The sequence below is a fragment of the Diaporthe citri genome, assembly GCF_014595645.1.
Source record: "Diaporthe citri strain NFHF-8-4 chromosome Unknown scaffold_3, whole genome shotgun sequence".
In the NCBI taxonomy this organism is placed as follows: Eukaryota; Fungi; Ascomycota; class Sordariomycetes; order Diaporthales; family Diaporthaceae; genus Diaporthe; species Diaporthe citri.
This window is the reverse complement of record NW_025064848.1, coordinates 3,467,564-3,487,209: the sequence shown is the minus strand read 5'-3', so window position 1 is coordinate 3,487,209 and position 19,646 is coordinate 3,467,564. Positions and strand designations below refer to the sequence as shown.

Genomic DNA, 19,646 nt, shown 5'->3' with positions numbered 1-19,646 from the left:
AATAACACTGGTGGCAAGCCCACTCAGGGCTGGAACAGTTTCGACTTCTGAGCTTAGGATCGTCCCCTATTCAATCCGTCACAGATCTCGCTCTGAACACCTTCTTCAAAGGAAGATTATCCCTCTGGATGATTACCGAGGCATGTAGACGCCAGTGTCGAGCCCCTACTCCGCCAGCGTCTGCCTTAGCATGACCAGGAAGTTCTCCTTGAGCTTGTGCACCTCGCTCACGGCCGGCTTCTCCGGCTCCCCGGCGGTCCGCCGCAGCCGGTCCTGCCTCTTGGCGCGCCTCCTTCGCTCCGCCTCGATCGGGTCCAGCTCGTCCTGTGCTTCCTCCTCGGCCTCGTCCTCCGAGTCGTCGTCGTCGTACCCCATGTCCTCCAGGTCCATCTGGTCGAGCCCAAAGTCGGCGCTGGTGAAGTTCATGCCGCCCGGAATAATGTCCAGCTGGCCGTGGCCGCCGTCGGCAGCCATCTTTTGTCGCGTCTTGTCTTGGTGCCACTTCTTCCGTGCCTCCTGCCACGCGATAAGCGCGTTGATCTCCTTGATGGCGGCTTCCTTGTCTATGGTCTTGTTGCTGCTAGCTCCTTCGAAGAGGGCATTGATATCTAGGGCGCCGTTGTGGGGTCCCTTGCGGAGGAATTCCAGTATACCCTCAATCCACCCCATCAATTGTGTGAACAGGCCGTTGTCGTGAACATGTACTTCATGCACAAACTTGTAAAAATTGTGCTCATGCCTCTGGCAAAGGTCGATGAAAGCTTGCACGGTCTGATTTGGATCTGCCGAAGCGTCTTGCTCACGGCACTTCTCGACCACCTGCATGAAAATGTTAGGAAAGAGTTAGGCAAATCTCATGCAACTCGACGTACCTGTATCATGTCATCCATAAAGACCGCAAAGTCCGTTACACTACTGTAGACATTTGCAGATTTATACACCCGGACGAGAGGCTCGTAGAAGATTGTGAACAGGTCCCGGAACAACTGCAGCGTTACAGGCTCTTCGATAAGATGCAACATCATCTCCTTGTCCCGCTGCCTAGTGTATAGTTTCATGAGCGTCTTGAGGTACGAGAACAGTTGTGCGCCCTGCTTGAGCTCTTCGTCAACGTTCTCGACCGCACTGTTGAACGCAACGTAGGCATTGTATAGTCGTTGGATCTGCTCGCCTGTAAGGCCCGGTTCGATGAGGTCTGATCTCAGGACAGCAACGACCAGGTCGACATCCTCACTTGCGGCCTCCTCGCGGATGGCGATCTTGAGGTGATCTTCGAGGTCAGTGTACTTCTTGAGCTTCTCGACGAAGACGTCATCGCCAATGTTTGCTGCCACTGCATCTATGGACTTTTGGAAGCTCTTGATGCCATCGTGCAACGCGAGGGAGAATATCCTCTGCATCAGTGATTTGGCTCCGAATGGCTGGGCGAGGAACACATCCAAGATGCTCGACATTACTGCCGCGGGATTTGCTATCCGGATGATGTTTTTGATGATCGTGTAGGGGATGAGAGAATGTATCCTCTTCGCCTGCGTGAACAATTCCGGGGAGTTGTCTTCTGCCAAGAACAAGTGATAGATTGTAGCTGCGACTTCTATCCGCAGCCACTCGGCGAACTTCTGGTACTGAATGCTCAGGTCCTGGATCGTCTCTTTATCCTTAATCTCCTGGAACAATTTCGTGAGACCGTTGGCGTCCACGATTTCTTGGCGGAACCTAGGAGAATTGTCAGCCATGTACGACGCAGGGTGAGAGAAATGAACCCACTGTTCCATGTAGATGTCCAGCTCGGCCGCACGCTTTCTTGCGATCTCATAGAATTGTTTCTGCTCGTCCATGCGCTTCGCATCTACTGCCTTGCGCCTCATGATGTCCACCACGTCTTCATCGCTGAGTTTGATGGGATCCTTGGTTAGGAATTCTTGCATAGCCTTGGTCTGCGCAATCTGCTGATTCTGCAAAAGTGAGCGCAAGAAAGACCTGAGCGATATCCGTTGGCTCTCCCGAAACAGAACAACATTATCTGTCTTCCCTGGGCTGAGGGGTGTTACGGGTCTGTCATCCATCGATGGCCTAGGTGACCCCCTGATCGACGAGGCGGCGGAACCTTTTCTCTTATGACCCAGGGCGTCTACGAAAGTGTTAGTGCTGTAATGGGCGCCAGGTACAGGCTTTGTCAACAAACCTCTCACTGATAGTCTCTTGTTGCTGGGATCTTCTCCGTTATTGGGGGCGAGACCTGTTCTTTGAGTAGACGCCGACGAGACAGAGTCGTCGTCCGAATCGCCGCCGCCCGAGCCGAAAATGCCAGCAGTGGTGGAGCTGGACTTGTTCTTCTTGGGCAATGGTGGTAGGACCTTGCCTGGCAGTTCGATACGCAGGTTCTTGTGGAGGCGACTGAAGTCGCCATAGCGGCGGCCAATGAAGTACTCCAAATCTCCCTTCTTCTTGACGCGTAGCAGGAATTCCTGGCGGGTGTTAGTCAAAACTCGAGTTTCCAGGGCCAACAGCCGAGACTGACAGCGTGCTTATGAGACCTGATGTTCCCCCGGACTTTCGTCACGCGCACACCGGCCATGTTCACGTCCCAACCATTGATGTAATTACCCTCGGGCTGCGTATGAAGAACCCCGGTGTCGATGGCGTCCCTATCCACGACCTCCATCTCAGAGAAGCGGATCCTCTCCTCAAACCCAGACGAGGTGGGGATGCCCGAAACCATCATCAGCTCCACAAGCTTCTGGCTCTTGAGGGCTAGTTTGCGACGCTTAGTCTCCTCGAGACGGTCCTCTGAGGATGATATGTTCTTGCTCGCAAAGGACTCCAAAAAGACCTGTAGCTTGTCCTGCCAGAACTCCTTCTCCCTGGCCTTGTCGAGGAACGGAAATTCGCGGACATGGTGGACGAAGATGAATCGCAGGATCGGTAACTCGGAGTCGTACGGGGTGACCTCGCCCAGGTCGGACTTGAAAGGCGCGCCAAACCGCCGGAGGGCAGTGGGCGAGTTGAGCTCGCTGATCTCCCAGCGCACCTGCTCCGAGATGAGCTCTCTCTTCAGATCTGTGCGCCAGCTATTAGCCCGGGGTCTCATGTGTTCCAGTATGCTGCGGTGATTACGAACAATGTTCCTGCTTGCCGGTGAGCGTCTGCCCTGGCGGTGGCAGGCTGGACTTGCTGCTGTCTGTCCTGACGGGCAGCGTCACAGCATCTCCGGACTCGGTCGCATGGCCGTTGGCGCCACTGCTTGTGCTGCTTGTTTTGCTTGGGTCTACTTTCCCGCTTGCGCTTGTGCTTGCATTTGCGGACATCTCGACAGCGTCTGTAGAGAGGGGTGATCTCGCAGCGGTGTCACTCTTCAGCTGCGGCGCAGTGACAGGGAGCGACTGCACGGCGGATCTGCGAGCTGCAACAAGCAGGTACCTGGGGTCCTCTGGCACGGCGGGGTAAGACTTGGGTGTATTAAAGTTCCGCTGGCCGTTTGAGGCTGGATGGGGGAGTCCGGCAAGTTGGAGCAGATGGGTATTAAAGAATAGAAACAGAGGGTATGGCAAGAGAAGAAAGAAACGGCCGGAAGAGGTCCCAACAAGTTGGTGGAAGCGGCGGGGGTTGCGCGGTGCAGGTGATGTAGAAGGGCGAGGAGGAGGAGGAGTGAGCAACTTAGGTACATGTGCTATGTACTGTTGTGGTGCAGTACCTCTGGCCCGGGTGCTTGTGCTCTGGTGTGGAGCAAATCTTGGCTGGGGGACGAGACGATGAATTGGGATCAGTCAGGATGACGAACGCCGCCGCTGCACTGCCCAGGCTTGATTGCCCAAGCGAGAGTCACAGGAGAGAAGGAGCTGACCAGAATCGGAAATTTCGTGTCAGAGACGGCCGGGGGCACAGGGCGCGCTGCCGGGCAGGAGGGCAGCGAGACGTGATCATCTGGGATCCATGGCAGCAACTAGGACCGGGTCATACGCTCTGTTTACTTGCGACAGCATGTTTAGCAGCCAGTTGACTCCAAGGCAGACAGGGCAGACAAACTTTCTCCTCTCCAGCCTTGGAAGGCTGGACTATGCTATAGTCCTGTCTAGTCTACCGATATATGCGCTGCATGCCATGCCCACCTGGACGTGCTGTGGCGGTGCTGTGTTGTGATGCTGGTCTAAAACCGGGGGTTGAGTGCCAGGCGATGACGTCTGGTCTGGAGTGTGAATGACTGGTGTCCCTGATAGCTAATACCTAATCTCTCACAAGGCGCTCCGTACTCCAGGCCACTACCCAGTACCTAGGTACTATAGACCTGCCCAACCTACCTAGACACTTATTAGCCCTGTGCTGCCCTGTGTCTACGCCACGGCGTTTCCGGCCAGCCACTTGCGACACAGCTGGGCGCGAAGAGCGACCTCTGCCCAGCCCTGCCGAGAACCCGAATGCGCGCCTGGGATGGGCCGGTCGCCGCATCCGAGTCTTGCCCGATCGAGGTGCGGATTTCGGCATGACCACCCACTGGCTGGCTCGCTGCTCCGGCCGCGGGTTTTCATACGCTTCAGCCATACAGAACAAAGGCGCGCAGCCTCCGTCAGCAACTCGCCCCGCGACAGGAGGAGGAATTTCTTTCCCTGCAAGAGGATCACTCGCATTTCCCTGGCAACCTGGACAGGCTGAACCTCATAATGTGTGCCCCATGCCAATCTGCACTGCGCCTCAGTGGACACGCCATCTCGTGGAGCTGCCGACGACCGTCTTGGGCGCGCGGCCAGGCATCTCGGCAATCTGCAACTTCACCAGCCGTGTCCCCGGGCATTCAATGGCGGACTAGTTCCGGCTGACTGTTGGCTGCTTGGAAGCGCCTTGCATTCCTCCTAATGGCTATAGTGGGTATCTTGGAAACAAAATTTGGTCTGTACCGTAGTAAATGCTGCAAATAAACGCCAATGAGCCCAAAATGCTACAGCTCGTCCAGAGCCCTCAACGCCTCCTCCCCTCCCTCAGCCGCCTTGTCTCTGCTGAAATTGAGAGCAATACTCCACTCTTCGTCGTGGCTGGCAAAAGGTCCCTGACCCCCGGACTCCAGCTTCAGCTTCGCCAGCATGGCATCCTCCTTCAGGTCCGCGGCAAGTTCCTCGAGCTCGGGCGCGTAGGCCTTCGCCCCAGCATACAACAGCAGCAGTAGGAGGACAAAGCCTAGCAGCATCCCCCACACGATCTTGATCCTCCTCCGTGTCTTGTTCTGCCACATGTAGTCCGCACGCTCCCAGCGCTCCACCTTCTGCCTGACAATGTCCACCCTCTCGCTCAGCGCGCCGATGCGCTCCCGCCCGCCGTGGACGCGGTCCTGCAGGGCCTGCACGCGTGCTTGCTGCTCGTCGAACTGCCCAAAGGCATCGAGCTGGGCCTGTGCTTCCGCGAGGACGGACTCTGATTCGGCCGTGAACCCCTCGTTCATGGAGGCCGAGGCCGACGCGAGCTCCTTCAGGGCGGCAACGGTGTTCTGCAGGGAGCTGAGCTTCTCCAGAACGCCGTAGTAGGTGTCGTCGAGACGCCGCGTGGTGCCGGTCGAGACGTTGGCCAGGTCGGCGAGGGACTTCTTCAGATCGCTGCAACTCGTTAGAATCAGACAACCAGTGCCGTTGTAGCCGAAGAATTGGGAGAAGACCGTAGATCGTAGCCACATACCTAGTCCTCGCACCAGTCCTGTCCTTCGCCCGGCGCAGTGCCTCATCCTCATCCTCGCCAGCGGGCAGCCCGCGGAGACCTCCAGCGATCTCCCTGCCTGCTGGTATCAATATACTTCCAGCTCGGCTAGGGTTGGCACTCGTGGCCGCAGGCGTCCACCCCTCGACTCGGGGCACTTCCAGCGAGCCTCTAGGGGGCAACTGCAGCACAGGGGCCGCGGATAACGGTATGCTTGTCTCATCTGACTCGTCTCGGCTCCGGTCGCTCCTGTGATGTGACATCCGATGATGATGGTGGTGCGACGTGTGGATGTGGTGTTGATGGTGTTTGCCCAGGCGGACAGGCGACGTGAGTTCGGTGAGAGACCGGTGGATTTGATGGCGGGCACGGTTCGGAGACGATGCTTTCGGTGCGGCTGCTGCAAGTGGCTGCTGCTGCTGCTGCCTCTGTGCGGCCGGCTGCGATGAGGCTCCGCTGCCCGACATCCTCGGCTAGTCTTTTGGCTCTTTGTCCGGCTTACGCTTTGATGTCTCGGCCTTTTGCGTAGTACTGGAGGCGACCAGGGAATATGTTTGCTGCCGGTGATGTTGGATCTACGTAAAACGTTGTACTTCGTCAGGAGGAGTGCTCATTCAGGGGGGTGAATGAGTAGCTGCTGGAATGATGTCCGTCGTCATCAGCTCAGATCAGCTGGAGGTCTTGTTACCCCAAGGTTGCATGCAAGGGTCCCTGCTGCGGGTGCCGCCAGATTTGCGGGTAGGGGACTTGTCAGCCCTGCTGCCAATCTCGTAGCGCCGATTTCACGGGGGGATAGATGGATCGATGGTTCAGCCTCCGGGAGAGTGAAACCCAGGCTCATATTGCGATTCCTCTGTGCCACACATGCTATGTACACAATCAAGTGCAAACTCGTCAACGGTGGCATCCTCCAGCCCTTCCAAGCCGGTTTCACATTGAGTGTCTCTTCCAATTGTCCGGACCGCTTGCGCACCGGCGGCCCGTGGCATTCGGCCACCTCGCACCGGTTTGACTTCTGAGACAGTCGTCTGTCGAGAAGCTTTCGCAAGGCTCAGTGTCACAATCACAGAGGAGCTTGCACTCCGACACTTGGTCTTCATCCTAGTTGCCGTCCCTTTTGGTATACGTAGAGCCGGCCAGGCCCAGCCCCGTTCCATTCGGTACGGCCCCAGCCTGGGTAGCCCAGAAAGACGCAGTGGAACTGTATCGGCTGCAGGTGTCGCTGAGGTCCCCGAACCAGCCGTCCTGGCCCTGGCCCTGGCCGCGACGATCGATATCGTGTGATGGTGAAATCGCAAGTCAGGTCGCGGGTTACCTCGCTCAAGAGTTGAGGAGCTTGTTCCTCTTCTCCTTCCTCTTCAGCCTCTCGACCCGCTTCTTGTGCATCTTCTCAGCCAGTTTCTCATATCTCTCCTTCTCCTCCTTAGCCGCGCGCTTCTCCTTCAGTTTCGTTATCCGTTCCTGTACGCCGAGCACGCTGTCAGCGACACCAGTTTGAGACTCGGATGGGTTGTTTGTCGCACTCACCTGTCTTTCCGCCTCCTTCTCATCCTTCATCTCCTTCTCTTTCGCCTTTACTGCTATTCGCGCAACCCTGTCCTGGGCCCGTTTCGCGTACGATGTCAGACCTGAGCCCGGGCGGAAGGCCTTCTTTGGCGCATGCCATTGTTTGCCTGATCATTCCAAAGCTGATCAGCATCTTGTGTGTCAGGCTGCAGGCGTCATGGGGGAGCGCATACCATTCTTTCTCATGCCCAACGGCTTGGCGGCTGTTGAGGCTGCTGCTGGCTTTGCGCCGGCGTCGCCGACCATGGTGGACATGGTGACAAAGGGCCGCAGGAAATTAAGTTGTCAAATTCTAGAACCAAGAAATTGAGCCCTCTTCTGCACGTTGCGGAAGCAGGTTTCTCTCGTCGTCAAGCGGTAGGGATTGCCTTGGTAGACAAAGACACGGTGAGTGAATTGCTTCAAGTGCCGCCGAATGCGCGTAGAGCAAACTGGATGCGATAGGGTGGAGCAAATTTTCTGCCAAAAGTGCCTACTTTTTTCCTCACCGCTTTGGAGGGGCCGGAGAGATTGCAGGGATCTCGCGTCTGCACCTTTAGTTTAGCGTGCATATCTTCACTCTCCCATCCTTCAACGCGCATGCAGGCGTGCAGCACCTCGCTGCAACTTGGCCCACACGCCGTTTTCGCCTCTTAGGCGGTGGGAACTCTGCTGGTGAATGGGGGTGTTCATATTATAGTTATCGACCTGTACTGTACAGGAGTGCATCTGGGCTGCCACACTGCCAGACTGCCCAGATCAACCCCTTCAACGTGCAGACGACAGCTGCAGCGTCAATAGCAACCCGGTCCTTTGCTATGTAGTTGTCTGATACTTGACTCTCGGCTTGGGATGGGAGACTATCCGGCCATCCAGCACGACCAGATCGATGGCCGTGTCTCAATGTACTTGCACTGCAAGTTGCGGGAGACTAGCTCGCAACGTGAGGCACACGTCCAATGTTGGCCGGGGGTGGCATGCTTCATACACGCTCAGGAAGGCCTGAAATCCCGGCGGAAATAAATAAACAACTCAATACAATCTCATCTGCTGGAGACTAGTCTTGCAAAAATCGTGGCAGCATTGAAATGCAAACAAGCGGCAGCTGCCGCGTGTAATGACATAAAAAACGCGCAGGGTCCAGCTTACCTGTTTGGCCGCTGAGCGCAATTAAACTCGAGCTCTTCATAGTCGACAAGACTTTCAAGTTCCACTTCTCTGGCATCAGCCGAACGTTGAGTCTGCTTAATGAGCCAGTCTCAGACAAAACTTGTCAAGCGGTAATGGAGACATTCATCCAATCTGAGCCCAGGAACCCCGTAAATCTGTCCCAAGAGTGATATGCCTGGCGGCATTCGCCCGAGATTGCGGTCATTCGAAATCCGGCTGCACCTCGGCTCCGCAGCCCGTGTACCGAAATGTATCGCGCCTAGTAATTTGAGGGATATTGCTCCTGTGCTGGACATATGTGTACCATGCCTCTGTGCAGTACCGTACATCTCACTAACGCCTGCCCAGATGTGCTCGAGTGGGACCTCAGGATCGAGTTTGAATTGACTACCCACTCTGGCTTTTGCCCTGGCAGCTCACACGACACATGCTATGGCAGGGACATGTCTTCGCAAGGTCTATGCTGTTCGATCTCGGTTGTCCAAGTCGAACGGACGGGGCAGACAGGCAGTGTAGATCTCGCAGGTGACGAGCGACGAACAGTCAGCCGAACCTGCAGTAGTTGCAGTAGTCGCATTAGGTGCAGTAGCAGAGCACGCCAGGCTGAAGGCGAAGCCGAAGCCGAAGACAGTGTTGTGCGTGTCCTTGAACGTGAGGGGACTGTCCAGATTGAGCGGGCTGCTGTGCTGCATGGCCGGTTTTCCCAAGCCCGCGATTGACGACCGATTAAAGATTAGCTTCTTGACTTGACCCCTCCAGGCCAGTAAGCCATAGCGCGATGCAGCCCAGAGTCACCAATCTGTGCTCATGGCAACGCCAGGGACATGCAGCGACAGGACTGGCCGGCCTACCGACTTGGCATAGTAAAGTCTCCTACAAGCAGCCAAGGCACCTTGTGCTGCAAGGACCGCTGCAGGCCGCTGCGAGGCCACTGCACGCTTCAGGGACAAGACGAACACGAGGCGGGTCTTCTGTCTCGATGAAGCAATACGTACACATGACGGGTCACAAATGCGTGGATGGATGACGGATGGGCGTTTCCCTTTCTGTCGTCAACGCAACCGCCGCAGGTCGTGTCACTGCGCACTGCGACGCCAGCGGCAGGCCCGATTCGACTCGGACGACTCGAACGACTCGAGTCGAGGGCGCCTTGTGAGGGCGCCACCTCCGAATCGAGGCATCGATGAGTAGGGTTAGATCCGGTAGACAAAGGAACCGTGTTCGGCATAACAAAGAATGGATCGAAACACCACGGGACTCGGCACAGAACCCGAGCCCTTATTAGCTCCTTCGGAAGGAGAATAGCAGCTCGTCAAGGCGCTGGGACCAAGACTTATCTGGACGTCTCGATTCCATCTCGCTTCGAACTGCTTGGTCCCTGGCAGCGCTGATGTCGGGCATTGGATCGTGGACAGAACAGCGCCAGTTTCATCCGATTCAGTGTTGGACCACGTTCAGGCCAGGCCATCATGCGCGGGAGGACGGCCGAGCCAGGGATGGCCGATCAAGCTGATCTTCGCTCCCATCAGCCCTTTGGGCCCAAGCGACGGCTGCTGCCCCCCCCCCTCTCTGCGGCGATTTGCTCTTCACGGCGTCGATCTCATGGATCAATTCCCGCATGGCGAACTGTTCCCGTCATGGTGGTGGTGGTAGTCGCGGTGGTGGTGGTGGCGATCACGCTCGCTGATGTGCTTGCTAGCAGGCTAGTAAGTCTGGTAGCCTGCCCTTGCGATCATGGCCGGCTGAGACGAGACGTTAAAACCAGCAGAGGCCAGCTGCAAGGGCGGGCGCCGCGCATCCATCGCACGCAGCTGCCAGGGGCAGCGCTTGTGCACGCACTGTGAGCCGTGAGCTGTGAGCTGTGTCCTGCACGCCGACCAGGCACAGCATACAGCATACGGTGCACAGTGCAGGTGCAAGCGCAGATGGAAGCGCAGAGTGAAAGTGCAAGTGCATGGCACCAGCAGAGTGCCTGATATGGGCGGCAGGGGTCCGAAGCGACGTGCATCAGCTGGCACTTCCCAGACCTGACAAATGGGGATTTTCAGGGCACTGCCTCCGCAAACACGCCCCTAACTTCGTCAGATCGCAACTTGATAGCGGGGTACCACAGCGTTGGATACCACATCAGCGCCCAAAGAGGAAGGGCACTGCTCTGCACCTGCAGTTTAGTATTTGGCGGGCGAATGAGAGGCGGCGCGTGCCTGAATTGACGATAACACAAGCTCCAGAGCCAGTCAAGACGTCGCACTCGTGCTGCCGGGGCAATATATCCATTATACCCCATACCCACAGCATTATCCCGATGCTGGACGGGATCGCAGAACAACACAGCGAGCACAACACGCACAATGATCTTGAGCAGAGATCGCAGATAAGGTACGTACATACTCTGTATGTGCCACTGCCAGGCCGAGCGGGTGCCCTGGACGGGCCCTCGGGAGACCCCCCAGCTGCCCTCCCAAGGTTGGGCCCAAGGTCTCATGTTGGCGTCGGAATCGGAAAGCAGGGGCCGCCCTCTGTACTGTGTGTGTCGTGGGTGAAGCGCTGGATATGGGTCATCCAAGATTTGGCAGGGGCCAAGAGCCCCAGAGTCAAGACTCCCTCACTCCACGATCTCATCTGGGAGGAATCACAATGTCCCTCACCAGCAGCGTACCCATCATGCTGATGAGACACAGAGACAGACAGAACGGTGTGGGGGGCAGACGGTTGTTTTGGCCGCCCCCCTTGCTTTATTCATGAATGACAGTCGAGCGTGTCCATGGTAATAGCATCAATCCATAGGCTTCCAATTTCCAGAGTTGCAATATTATGTCGACCACATGGCCTCTCTAATTCCCTAATTTGCAATGGGCAGTCGGGTCTTTGATTGAGACAAGAACCCGGGAACGGGATTGAGGAAGAGGAGGGAGAGTGGCAGGAAGAGGGTGTGCCTTGGCCAGCTGGGGTACCGTGTCTCCCTTGGTGTCTCGAACTGTGGGCGGGCCCTTGTCGCGAGTCATCTGAGTGGCTGGCCGGCCCAAATTTCACAGTACGACACCAGGCACACAGTGTGGACAGCATGGGCCGAATCCCTCTCTTCAGCCTTTCCGGCCCTGACAATTGCTGGTACACGCCCAGCAGGGGCTTACCCTGCTGGTCCCTTGGGTCATCCCCATCTGGTGGGTCCAGTCGGTTTTGGTTGGCGTGGGGCCTGTGCACTGTTTTGCTGTTCCCAGTCTCCCCCCCCCCCTCCAGTGCCCAGAGCCCATTGCCCAGGACCCAGTGCCAGCGCGGTCGCCAGCCATGCCCTGCCCTGTCCTCTGCCCTGCCTGGCCATGCCTTGCCATGCCTTGCCGTGCCCTGGTTTCCCAAGTCCAACCTGGAAGGTGCCCGCCCGCCCGCCATTGCCCAGTGACCCGACCCAGTCAGTCCAGTCGCACGCGGCCGCCGCCTTCTCGCCCTGTGGTCTGCCTGTGTCTCTCTTCCCACCATCACCACCACACCATCACCTCCTTCGGTCTTGTTGCCCGCCTTCTTTCTTTCCCCGGCCTCACCTCGCCTCACCCTCACCTCTGGCTCAATTCCAGTGGGAAATCTTCAGAGGTTTCCTGCTTGGTCTTGACCGTCCACTCCTTTAATCCATTTTACCTTTTAGATTCTTAGAAAAAGCATTGCCTTAATTCCTCCTCTTGCAGCACGCTGTCGCTTTCGTTTCCACACCCACCGGAAATCGGGACGACCAGAACAGCTCGAACTCGGATCAAGATCCAACTCCAACTCCGGCTCCAGCTCCAGCTCCGCTCCAAATCCAGATTACACGACCGGGCACCCTGACGGGACCAGTCAATCTCGATATTCGACGACAGTAGTCAGGTGACAGACATCACCGGTAACCACAAAGGTACTGCAAACAACCGTCCGTCCTGCTTCGGTCTCGTCATTGCCAGCCCTCCATCCGAGCACCTGCTTCGTTTGCCGTTTCTCTCAACGTTTTCCCGACTTGGGTTGACCGCTGCGATCAGACGAAAAGGCAGACCGGCTAACCTGTGGGCCCGGTTGCATAGTGAGGTCGGATTTCACGGGAATTCGTCCCATCTCTTGAGCCCACGAAACCCAAAACGAGTCGAAGATCGATTCAACCTAATCCAACTCGCCCGCCGTCCCGAGAGGAAAGTGCTGGGGTCGTTGCACCGAAGGACCGAGCAACCACTTTGGTACCCCATGTCACCTCTGGTCAAGTAGTCATCAGATCTTCTGGCCGCAGCGCGGCTCTTGGTGAAGATGGCGACTACCATTGGTCCCGACATGCCTCACGATGGTCGTGTCCACAACCCACGCCATCTTTCGATTCCTATTCATGGAGGCAACCTAGTCCTCGGAGACCCTCTGGACACGCCCGAGTTGTCTCCTCGCTCCCACGCCCCACCACCAAACCCGCCATTCGTTTTCCCGCCGAGGCCAATGTCTGCTTCCGCACCATCCTCATACTCCCGCGCCACCGGCAGGCGGCCGAGGTCTGCAATCGAGCCAGGCCTGGCCGCGCTCAGCGCCAACAGTAGCGACGACACACCATCACAGGGCTCGTCCGCCCTACCCGCATTCTCGTTCAACCCTGGCGCAAGCCTCGCCTCGACAACCGCCACACTTCTGCCCGCCCACGACTGCCTAACCGCCCCGTCTCCTCAGCAGTCGCCGCGGCCCTCTCCCGCGAGAGGGACTCATAGGCGTGGAGGAAGTGAGTTTGTTGGTGGTGAATACCGATCCGGCAACGCGAGAATGGAGGTCTTGAGCTCGAGTCCAACAAAATCAGGAAGCGCGACCACCTCGCCCCAACTGCGACCAGTCGAGCCAACCCGGCGAGGGCCTGCTCATCGCCATGCCCACCGTCGGTCTGCGGCCATGTCCAGTCATGACCTCAGCAGCATAACCGGGCTTAATCTCCCCAAGAACTCGAGTGATGTCTCCCGGGGAAGCAGTGCCCCGTCGAGCCCATCTGGGCCAGAGCTTAACAAACATTTCTCATTCCCCATTCTACGTCCTGATGATATCACACAAGAAGCAGAAGACACAGTTGGTGGCAACAGGCCCCAAAGTGCAGGACTGGACCCAACTCAAGGCTTCCCCAGGCTCGCCGCCGCGCCAACCCAGAGGAAGTCGTTTAGCAGGGCCAGAGTCGGCTTTTCGGATACCCTCGAGTTCATACCGCGGCCACTTTCCCTTGTCTCCAGCGACACCTCGAGTACCGTGACAGTCCGGCCTGGTCATTCTCTCTCGGGCAGCATCTCATCAGTTCTTTCGGCATCGAACACGCCCATTTTTAGAGAAGGATGAATCTCTGGCGCCTCTTGAGGCCACCCCATCACAAGTCGCCGAGTCTGAATCCAGACCGAGCACGGCTGGTCCGGTGCTTGAGAGCACACCGACGTCTCCACAGGAAGGCGCGTCCCGCACTGGTCCAAAGAGGCGAGGTTCTCTGCCCCTGCTTTCTGGAATCCCCCTTCCCTCGCCTGACAACTCAGCGTCTCCTGATCCTAGCCCGACAAAGATCGCAAAGAGATGGTCTTTCTTCGGACTCGATCAATTCTCTGGATCCCATTCACCGTCAAAATCTCGGCCTGTCAGCCTAAACTCCTGCGAGGTTTCAAGGACAGATTTGCCTTTGTCGATACCTTACGAGGAAGTGGCAACGGCAGAAGGCGCGGCGCCAAGGGCGAGCAAGAAGTCGAGCAAGAAACAGAAGAAGGTTAAGACCTGGGCAGGCTCAATACTAACCAAGAGGCCAAAGGGTCGCCGAAGCAAGAGCAAGAAAGCCAGTCGCCGGGGTCCAACGCCTCCGCCAAGCCGTCCAGGGTACGAGGATGAGGAAGACACGGCCTCAGATTCTGCGGATACAAAGAGCGAGCCGTCGATGCCCACTGTGATGATAGAAGAGCTGGACCAGGACCAGGAAGGAACGGAGGCTTGGAAGCCACCCAGACCTGTTACGGAGGAAGACACATCCTACCCTGTGATCGACCTTGATGCGGCGCTGGGGCCTTTCAACACTCCTTTGCCACGAAATCCGGAATGGGAAGCAGCCCAGAAAGCTGGTGGGCTGGCGAAACGGCAACTGCACAGTGCTGCGGGGCTGAGTAGGTTCACTGGACCCGGAATGCATTACGCTCACCACCAGCGAGCTCAGAGCTCCCCTGAGATGCCTCCATTTGAGTTTCGCCGCGGAATCCACCGATTCGGTAGCAGCTCCACGATGGCAGATGTCTTTGAGGAAGAGGAGGAATATTACGAGGACTCCGACAACTCTGGCTCGTCAACACCCCAACCCGAGTCGACCGGCCCCAAGGACAGCGAGACTTCGAGTGTCAGTGGCTTTTTCTCAGCACGCAGCTCGGCGGAGAGATTAGGAGCAGACGGTCGAAGCTCCGATGCTTCGCTTGTAGCCAAGCGGAAGGCCAGCGATCCCGAAGATGGCAGGTCTCAACGCACGGCAAGCATGAAGTCAAGAACTTCGCTGAGTTCTCTGCAAGAGCAAGTAATCGAAGAAGAACCCCCTGCTCTTCCAACACAATTCAGGACCGTGGAATTTGGACGCCCGGCGCAGATCAAAGCTCCGGATTCGCCCATGTCTTCGCCAGTTAGCCCAAGAGCTCCAATGGACGGCAGCTCGTCTTCACACACGACTTCGTCCTCCCTGGCGCCAGTCAGCCCTTACTCGTCGGTCACCCAGTCGTCCTCTTTCCCATCGCCGCGTTCGCCTGTTTCGTGCGATGCGAACATCATCTCCACCGCACCATCGTCAGTGACAGACGATAGCTTCCAGTCACTGCTCATGGGAGAGCCTGGTCCTGAAGTTCGAAAATCCATGGATGTCCCCTCCATTTCCAGCAGCCACTCCAACCAGCCGAGAGACAGTCTGTTCGCTCAACAGGCCGCCTACATGAACCGCCCTCCAGCACCTGGCGAGCGCCCGGCATCTTTCAGTGCGATGGCATTTGGTGGCCGACGAGGCAGCCTGGCGAGCCTTGGCCGTCTGATCAGCAGCTCCCATGGGGAGCGCAGCAAGCTGTCGACGGAAGTCTTCAGCGGCGAGTCCGAGAAGAAGCTGAAGGGCAGCAAGTCCAGGCGGTTCAGCAAGATGATGCAGTTCTGGAAGCCGAAAGAGAACGCACAGGCATGACTGCACGGCTATCACTTGGTGAACGGCCCCACTTGACGGCCAAACCTGCATATTCACAACCGAAGGGGCGTACCAGGCTCCAGCATTTATGAAATGGGTGACGAATCTCCTTGTGGACCCTTGGCTTTCATCTTGGCATTCTCGCAAACGGCATGGAAACCTCTCGCATGGACTTGTATGATAGGCGGTTTACAGTAGGGGACGGACGAGCTTCGCTCCAGAGCTCATATGACGGATGGATAACTCGGCACACCTCGCACAGTATCCGGGGCACAAATTGAACTCGGACACGCACGTGCATTACACAATTCATGACACCGGCGTTCGCAATGATGATTGCACCACGAAGGCTGCACAGCAGCCCACACGACTTTACAATTGGCTTCTCGAGCCCGGCAGAAGCAGTCTGGCGAGAGACGGGGGAGAAAACATGTTTATGTTTGGCGGTCACAGCAATCTGGGAAAGATGAGAATCGTGACCGACCGTTTACAACTTTCAATTCTACGAGGACAGATATCCTTGCAGAGGAGGTGGGCGTCGAGGCGGCCGACCCATAGCAAATGGAAAGAATCCAAAAAAGGGGAGAAGGCGATCAACGTTGTCCTTTTTTTCTTTACATTTTAATTTGCTTGCCTGCTCAGCGCGGCACTCAAGACCACCCGACCTCCTCCAGCCTTTAGAACATTGACGATGGAAGTCGAGGGGGGGGGGGGGAGAAAGGACACATCGGATACGCAAATTACGTAGACATAATAATGACGATCCAAAGTACATAGTGCATGGTACCGAATGATCTACGAAAATAGAAGCGCGTGTCCACACAGTGAACTGGAGCAGGAACCAGCTCGAGATCCGTGGGCGGCTGCCGCTAGCTGCCGCTCATCTCGGGCAATCTCTGTGTGATGGGGCAGAGCCGTAGTGGAACCTGGGGGAGAAAAGCGCCCCGCGATCCCAGCCAGGTTGCTAACAGTGCCTCGGCCGAAGCTGGACCCCTGCGTCCCCCTCTGTCTCGTACCTAACGCAGCTCAATTTTACCTCCTAAGGGAGCTCGTGGTGGGGCTTGCAGCCACACACCGGTGGACCGACCTAGTGTACAATTCAACCCCGAGCTTCACACCCAGGACGAACCCCATCGACTCGCGCCCTGCCCACTTGTCCACCCAACCAATCGAGGACATCTCACGAAGCTCTCGCCATCTCCTCTCACATCGGGTGTGCCGTATTCAGCACCAGCCCTCTTCTGCGCCGGGAGATTCCCCTAGAATTGGGCAGGCAGTGTTGGCCCCCACCCACCACTCGACTGGCTCAATGTCCGCCGCGTCGGGCTCGTCCTCGCGCTCGGCCACACGGCGCCTCATCAAGGAGCTGGACGCCTGGCGCGTGGAGGCGCGGGACGAGAAGGGCATCGAGCGCCTCGGCCCCGTGAGCGAGGACGACCTGCTGGTGTGGGAGGCTGTCTTCAACGGCAGCGGCATCAGCGGGGGCTATGAAGGTAACCTAGACAACCAGACCAATCCTCCAGCAAATAGATCACTATCTATTTGACATTCTCCTCCCCCACATTTTCCTCCCAGACCCGGAAAACTGACGGGGCACTTCTCACTCACACACACAAACAGAAGGCCGCTGGCTGCTCTCGATCCAGGTCCCGGCCAACTACCCGCTGTCGCCGCCGGCGGTGCGCTTCGTGACGCCCATCGTGCACCCCAACATCTCGCTCGAGACGGGCGAGATCTGCCTGGACCTGCTGGGCGACGCGTGGACGCCCGCCTACGGCCTGCTCGAGACGGTCCGCGCCGTCCGCGAGGGCCTGCTGCCGCACCCGGAGGTCGACTCCCCGCTCAACGTCGACTGCGCCGCCCTGCTCCGGGAGGGGGACGCCGTCGGCGCGCGCAGGCTGGTCGAGCTGTGGTGCTCCTCCCGGGAGGGTAGGTACGAGGGCGCGTGAGGGGGTTCGGGTCGTCTGCGTGTGCGCGTGTGCGATGGTGCATTGGTCCCGGGGCGCGCATGGCGTGTGATCTTTGACATGGAGCCGAGTGGTCAGTTGGGAAATTGATATGAAGGACGGCTGGGTAGTACGGAGTTTGGAGTCTGAATCTTGTCTGTGAGAGCTAGAGGAATCCGCTCAAATTACTCCCATTTACACAATAATCACGCCTCCAGCATCAGCACGGCAGGTGTATCATCATATGAACATCATTCATGGCGGGTTTCACTTGGAGCATACGGCGTTGTGGCCTGAGTAAGCGTCTTTGTATGTTTTCATGTACACTGGAAGCCGACTGCCCCCGAACGTCGGCTCTCGCAGTCGCAACGTCGATTGGGCTACGATCACACCGGCTCTCGGAGGCTTCGCTCGCCTTTGCAGTCGATCGACCCAAACATGCGGATGGCCGTGTTAAACCGACCCTCTCTTCTGCTTTAACCTCGTAGATTGCCAGCCAGTTCCCTTGGGCACTCCCCGGACTTGTTCACACGACGCCCTTCCTTTCGTTGCGTCTCACTCACTGTCTACCAGATGCTGGATAAGGAATACATTCCACCCCTTTCGCCGTGATGCTGGATTCACGGCCCGATGTCTGTCAACCTGGAATTTCCCCGGCGGTGGCTCAAGGTTTGCCTGTGCGACTGTTTCAAGCACGAGATTTTCCAGGTCTGCATGTAGTATGACAATCCGACAGCGACTGGGACATTGGCGGTACTTGTTTTCATGATTATAATGATAATGTGTTGGAAAAGGCCACAATGAGCACATCACTCGTTATAGTGGTAAACCTGTGGAGACCATTAGTTGGTGTCACGTACAGGCTAAAGGGTTGACTGCCTACCTTGTAATTGGGAAGACCGGTGGATTTCCAGCCCAGGCGCGCTGCCATCTTGGCGAACCCCTCCGTCTCGATGAGATGGTAGAACGGGAAAGGAGGGAACATGGCTCCGTCACGATGCACGTCTGCCTTGACCAGTACTGCCGTGCCTCCGACACCATCCAGCTCGACCTCAAGGTGAATATCTTCCCGTTCGTCGTACATATAGGCCATGAGCGCTCGGAACGTGGGCATCTCGGCGTAGCCTTCCAGCAGGATATCATCCTTGCCCATCTTACTCGCAAGCTCCTGGGCCGTAGGGCTGTCCTTCCAGTTGTTGAAGTCGTATGCACGCTCAGCCATCTCCTTCGTCGTCTCGTCATAATACCTCTGGAAGCAGTTCGGGACGACAATGGCCTTGTTGTGAGCAGCTAGGTCCTGAATCATATCGGGCGGGGACTCGACTACATCAGCATCCAGCCATAGAACCCAGGACACCGATGGTCCCAGCGTTGTGAAGAGAAGGGAGTTGCGCGCTTTCGCCATTGAAGCGCGCCGTGGTTTCTGGTTCTGCATCTTGTGCCTTTCACTCTCGTCCTGCGAAGACAGCGGCGGGTCAAAGTCCTGCCTGAGGATGATGATGCTCTTAAAGCGGTCCTTCTCGGGACCGGACTTTTGCGTCTTGGATATCTGCGCCTGTAGCAATGACGTCGCCTCGTTTCCTTCTTTGTTCTTGGGAAGTATGAAGCCCAGTGTTATAAGTTGATGTGGGTATGTGAGTCTCAGTAGGTTGTCCCAGTACTCCTGGTAGAAGCGGGCCATCGGGGTCAGGATGAGGACGTTCTCATTGTTCTCGATGGGATTCGCAGAGATTGTGACGTTGTTCAGGTTGTAGTGAACAACGGGTGGCGGCGCAGACCTGCCATTCTTGTCGGCGATGGGTTTCCGGAAGGGTGAGGTCGGCGGGGACAGAGGATGGCTGGCGACGGTCGGCTTCTTGACGTTGGCAAGGGAGATGCTGCTGCCGCCGCCGCCGCCGCCGCTGCTGGACCCTGAGGGAGCGACGAGGAAGTATAGAATGAAGATGCACAAGACAGTGCCGATGGCGAGAGTTATGGGGTTCGCCTTCTTGAGACGAACCGGCCCCATGGCACGCGCCATGAGTGCGACTGTGTTGTCTCACAAGCCAGGTATTCGAAAGAGTGGCATAGACCGGGGCCGGGGACAAGAGCAGAGACGATCTCTTCTGTATGTGCCAGCTGGCTTATGGCGACCCTTAGTCCATCCA

At 57.2% G+C, this 19,646-nt stretch overlaps 6 protein-coding genes across 6 annotated transcripts; 2 read left to right on the top strand and 4 right to left on the bottom strand.

The window, feature by feature from the left end:
• Positions 1-165: 165 nt before the first annotated feature.
• Positions 166-3,308, bottom strand: INS49_008527 (uncharacterized protein; the record flags this gene model as incomplete). Its single annotated transcript, XM_043169268.1, has 6 exons — positions 166-819; positions 873-1,716; positions 1,768-2,131; positions 2,186-2,468; positions 2,522-3,060; positions 3,122-3,308. The coding sequence occupies 6 exons, from the start codon at positions 3,306-3,308 to the stop codon at positions 166-168; spliced, it is 2,871 nt and encodes a 956-aa protein (XP_043026948.1).
• Positions 3,309-4,933: 1,625 nt separating this feature from the next.
• Positions 4,934-5,942, bottom strand: INS49_008526 (uncharacterized protein; the record flags this gene model as incomplete). Its single annotated transcript, XM_043169267.1, has 2 exons — positions 4,934-5,582; positions 5,662-5,942. The coding sequence occupies 2 exons, from the start codon at positions 5,940-5,942 to the stop codon at positions 4,934-4,936; spliced, it is 930 nt and encodes a 309-aa protein (XP_043026947.1).
• A 1,057-nt stretch (positions 5,943-6,999) lies between these two features.
• INS49_008525 (uncharacterized protein) lies at positions 7,000-7,500 on the bottom strand (the record flags this gene model as incomplete). The annotated part of the gene is made up of 3 exons (XM_043169266.1): positions 7,000-7,140; positions 7,207-7,352; positions 7,419-7,500. The coding sequence occupies 3 exons, from the start codon at positions 7,498-7,500 to the stop codon at positions 7,000-7,002; spliced, it is 369 nt and encodes a 122-aa protein (XP_043026946.1).
• A 5,160-nt stretch (positions 7,501-12,660) lies between these two features.
• INS49_008524 (uncharacterized protein) lies at positions 12,661-15,553 on the top strand (the record flags this gene model as incomplete). The annotated part of the gene is made up of 2 exons (XM_043169265.1): positions 12,661-13,639; positions 13,701-15,553. 2 exons carry the CDS (start codon positions 12,661-12,663, stop codon positions 15,551-15,553), a joined length of 2,832 nt encoding a protein of 943 aa, XP_043026945.1.
• A 1,309-nt stretch (positions 15,554-16,862) lies between these two features.
• On the top strand, positions 16,863-17,502 carry INS49_008523 (uncharacterized protein; the record flags this gene model as incomplete). The annotated part of the gene is made up of 2 exons (XM_043169264.1): positions 16,863-17,046; positions 17,174-17,502. 2 exons carry the CDS (start codon positions 16,863-16,865, stop codon positions 17,500-17,502), a joined length of 513 nt encoding a protein of 170 aa, XP_043026944.1.
• Positions 17,503-18,308: 806 nt separating this feature from the next.
• On the bottom strand, positions 18,309-19,519 carry INS49_008522 (uncharacterized protein; the record flags this gene model as incomplete). The annotated part of the gene is made up of 2 exons (XM_043169263.1): positions 18,309-18,329; positions 18,383-19,519. The coding sequence occupies 2 exons, from the start codon at positions 19,517-19,519 to the stop codon at positions 18,309-18,311; spliced, it is 1,158 nt and encodes a 385-aa protein (XP_043026943.1).
• Positions 19,520-19,646: the final 127 nt, after the last annotated feature.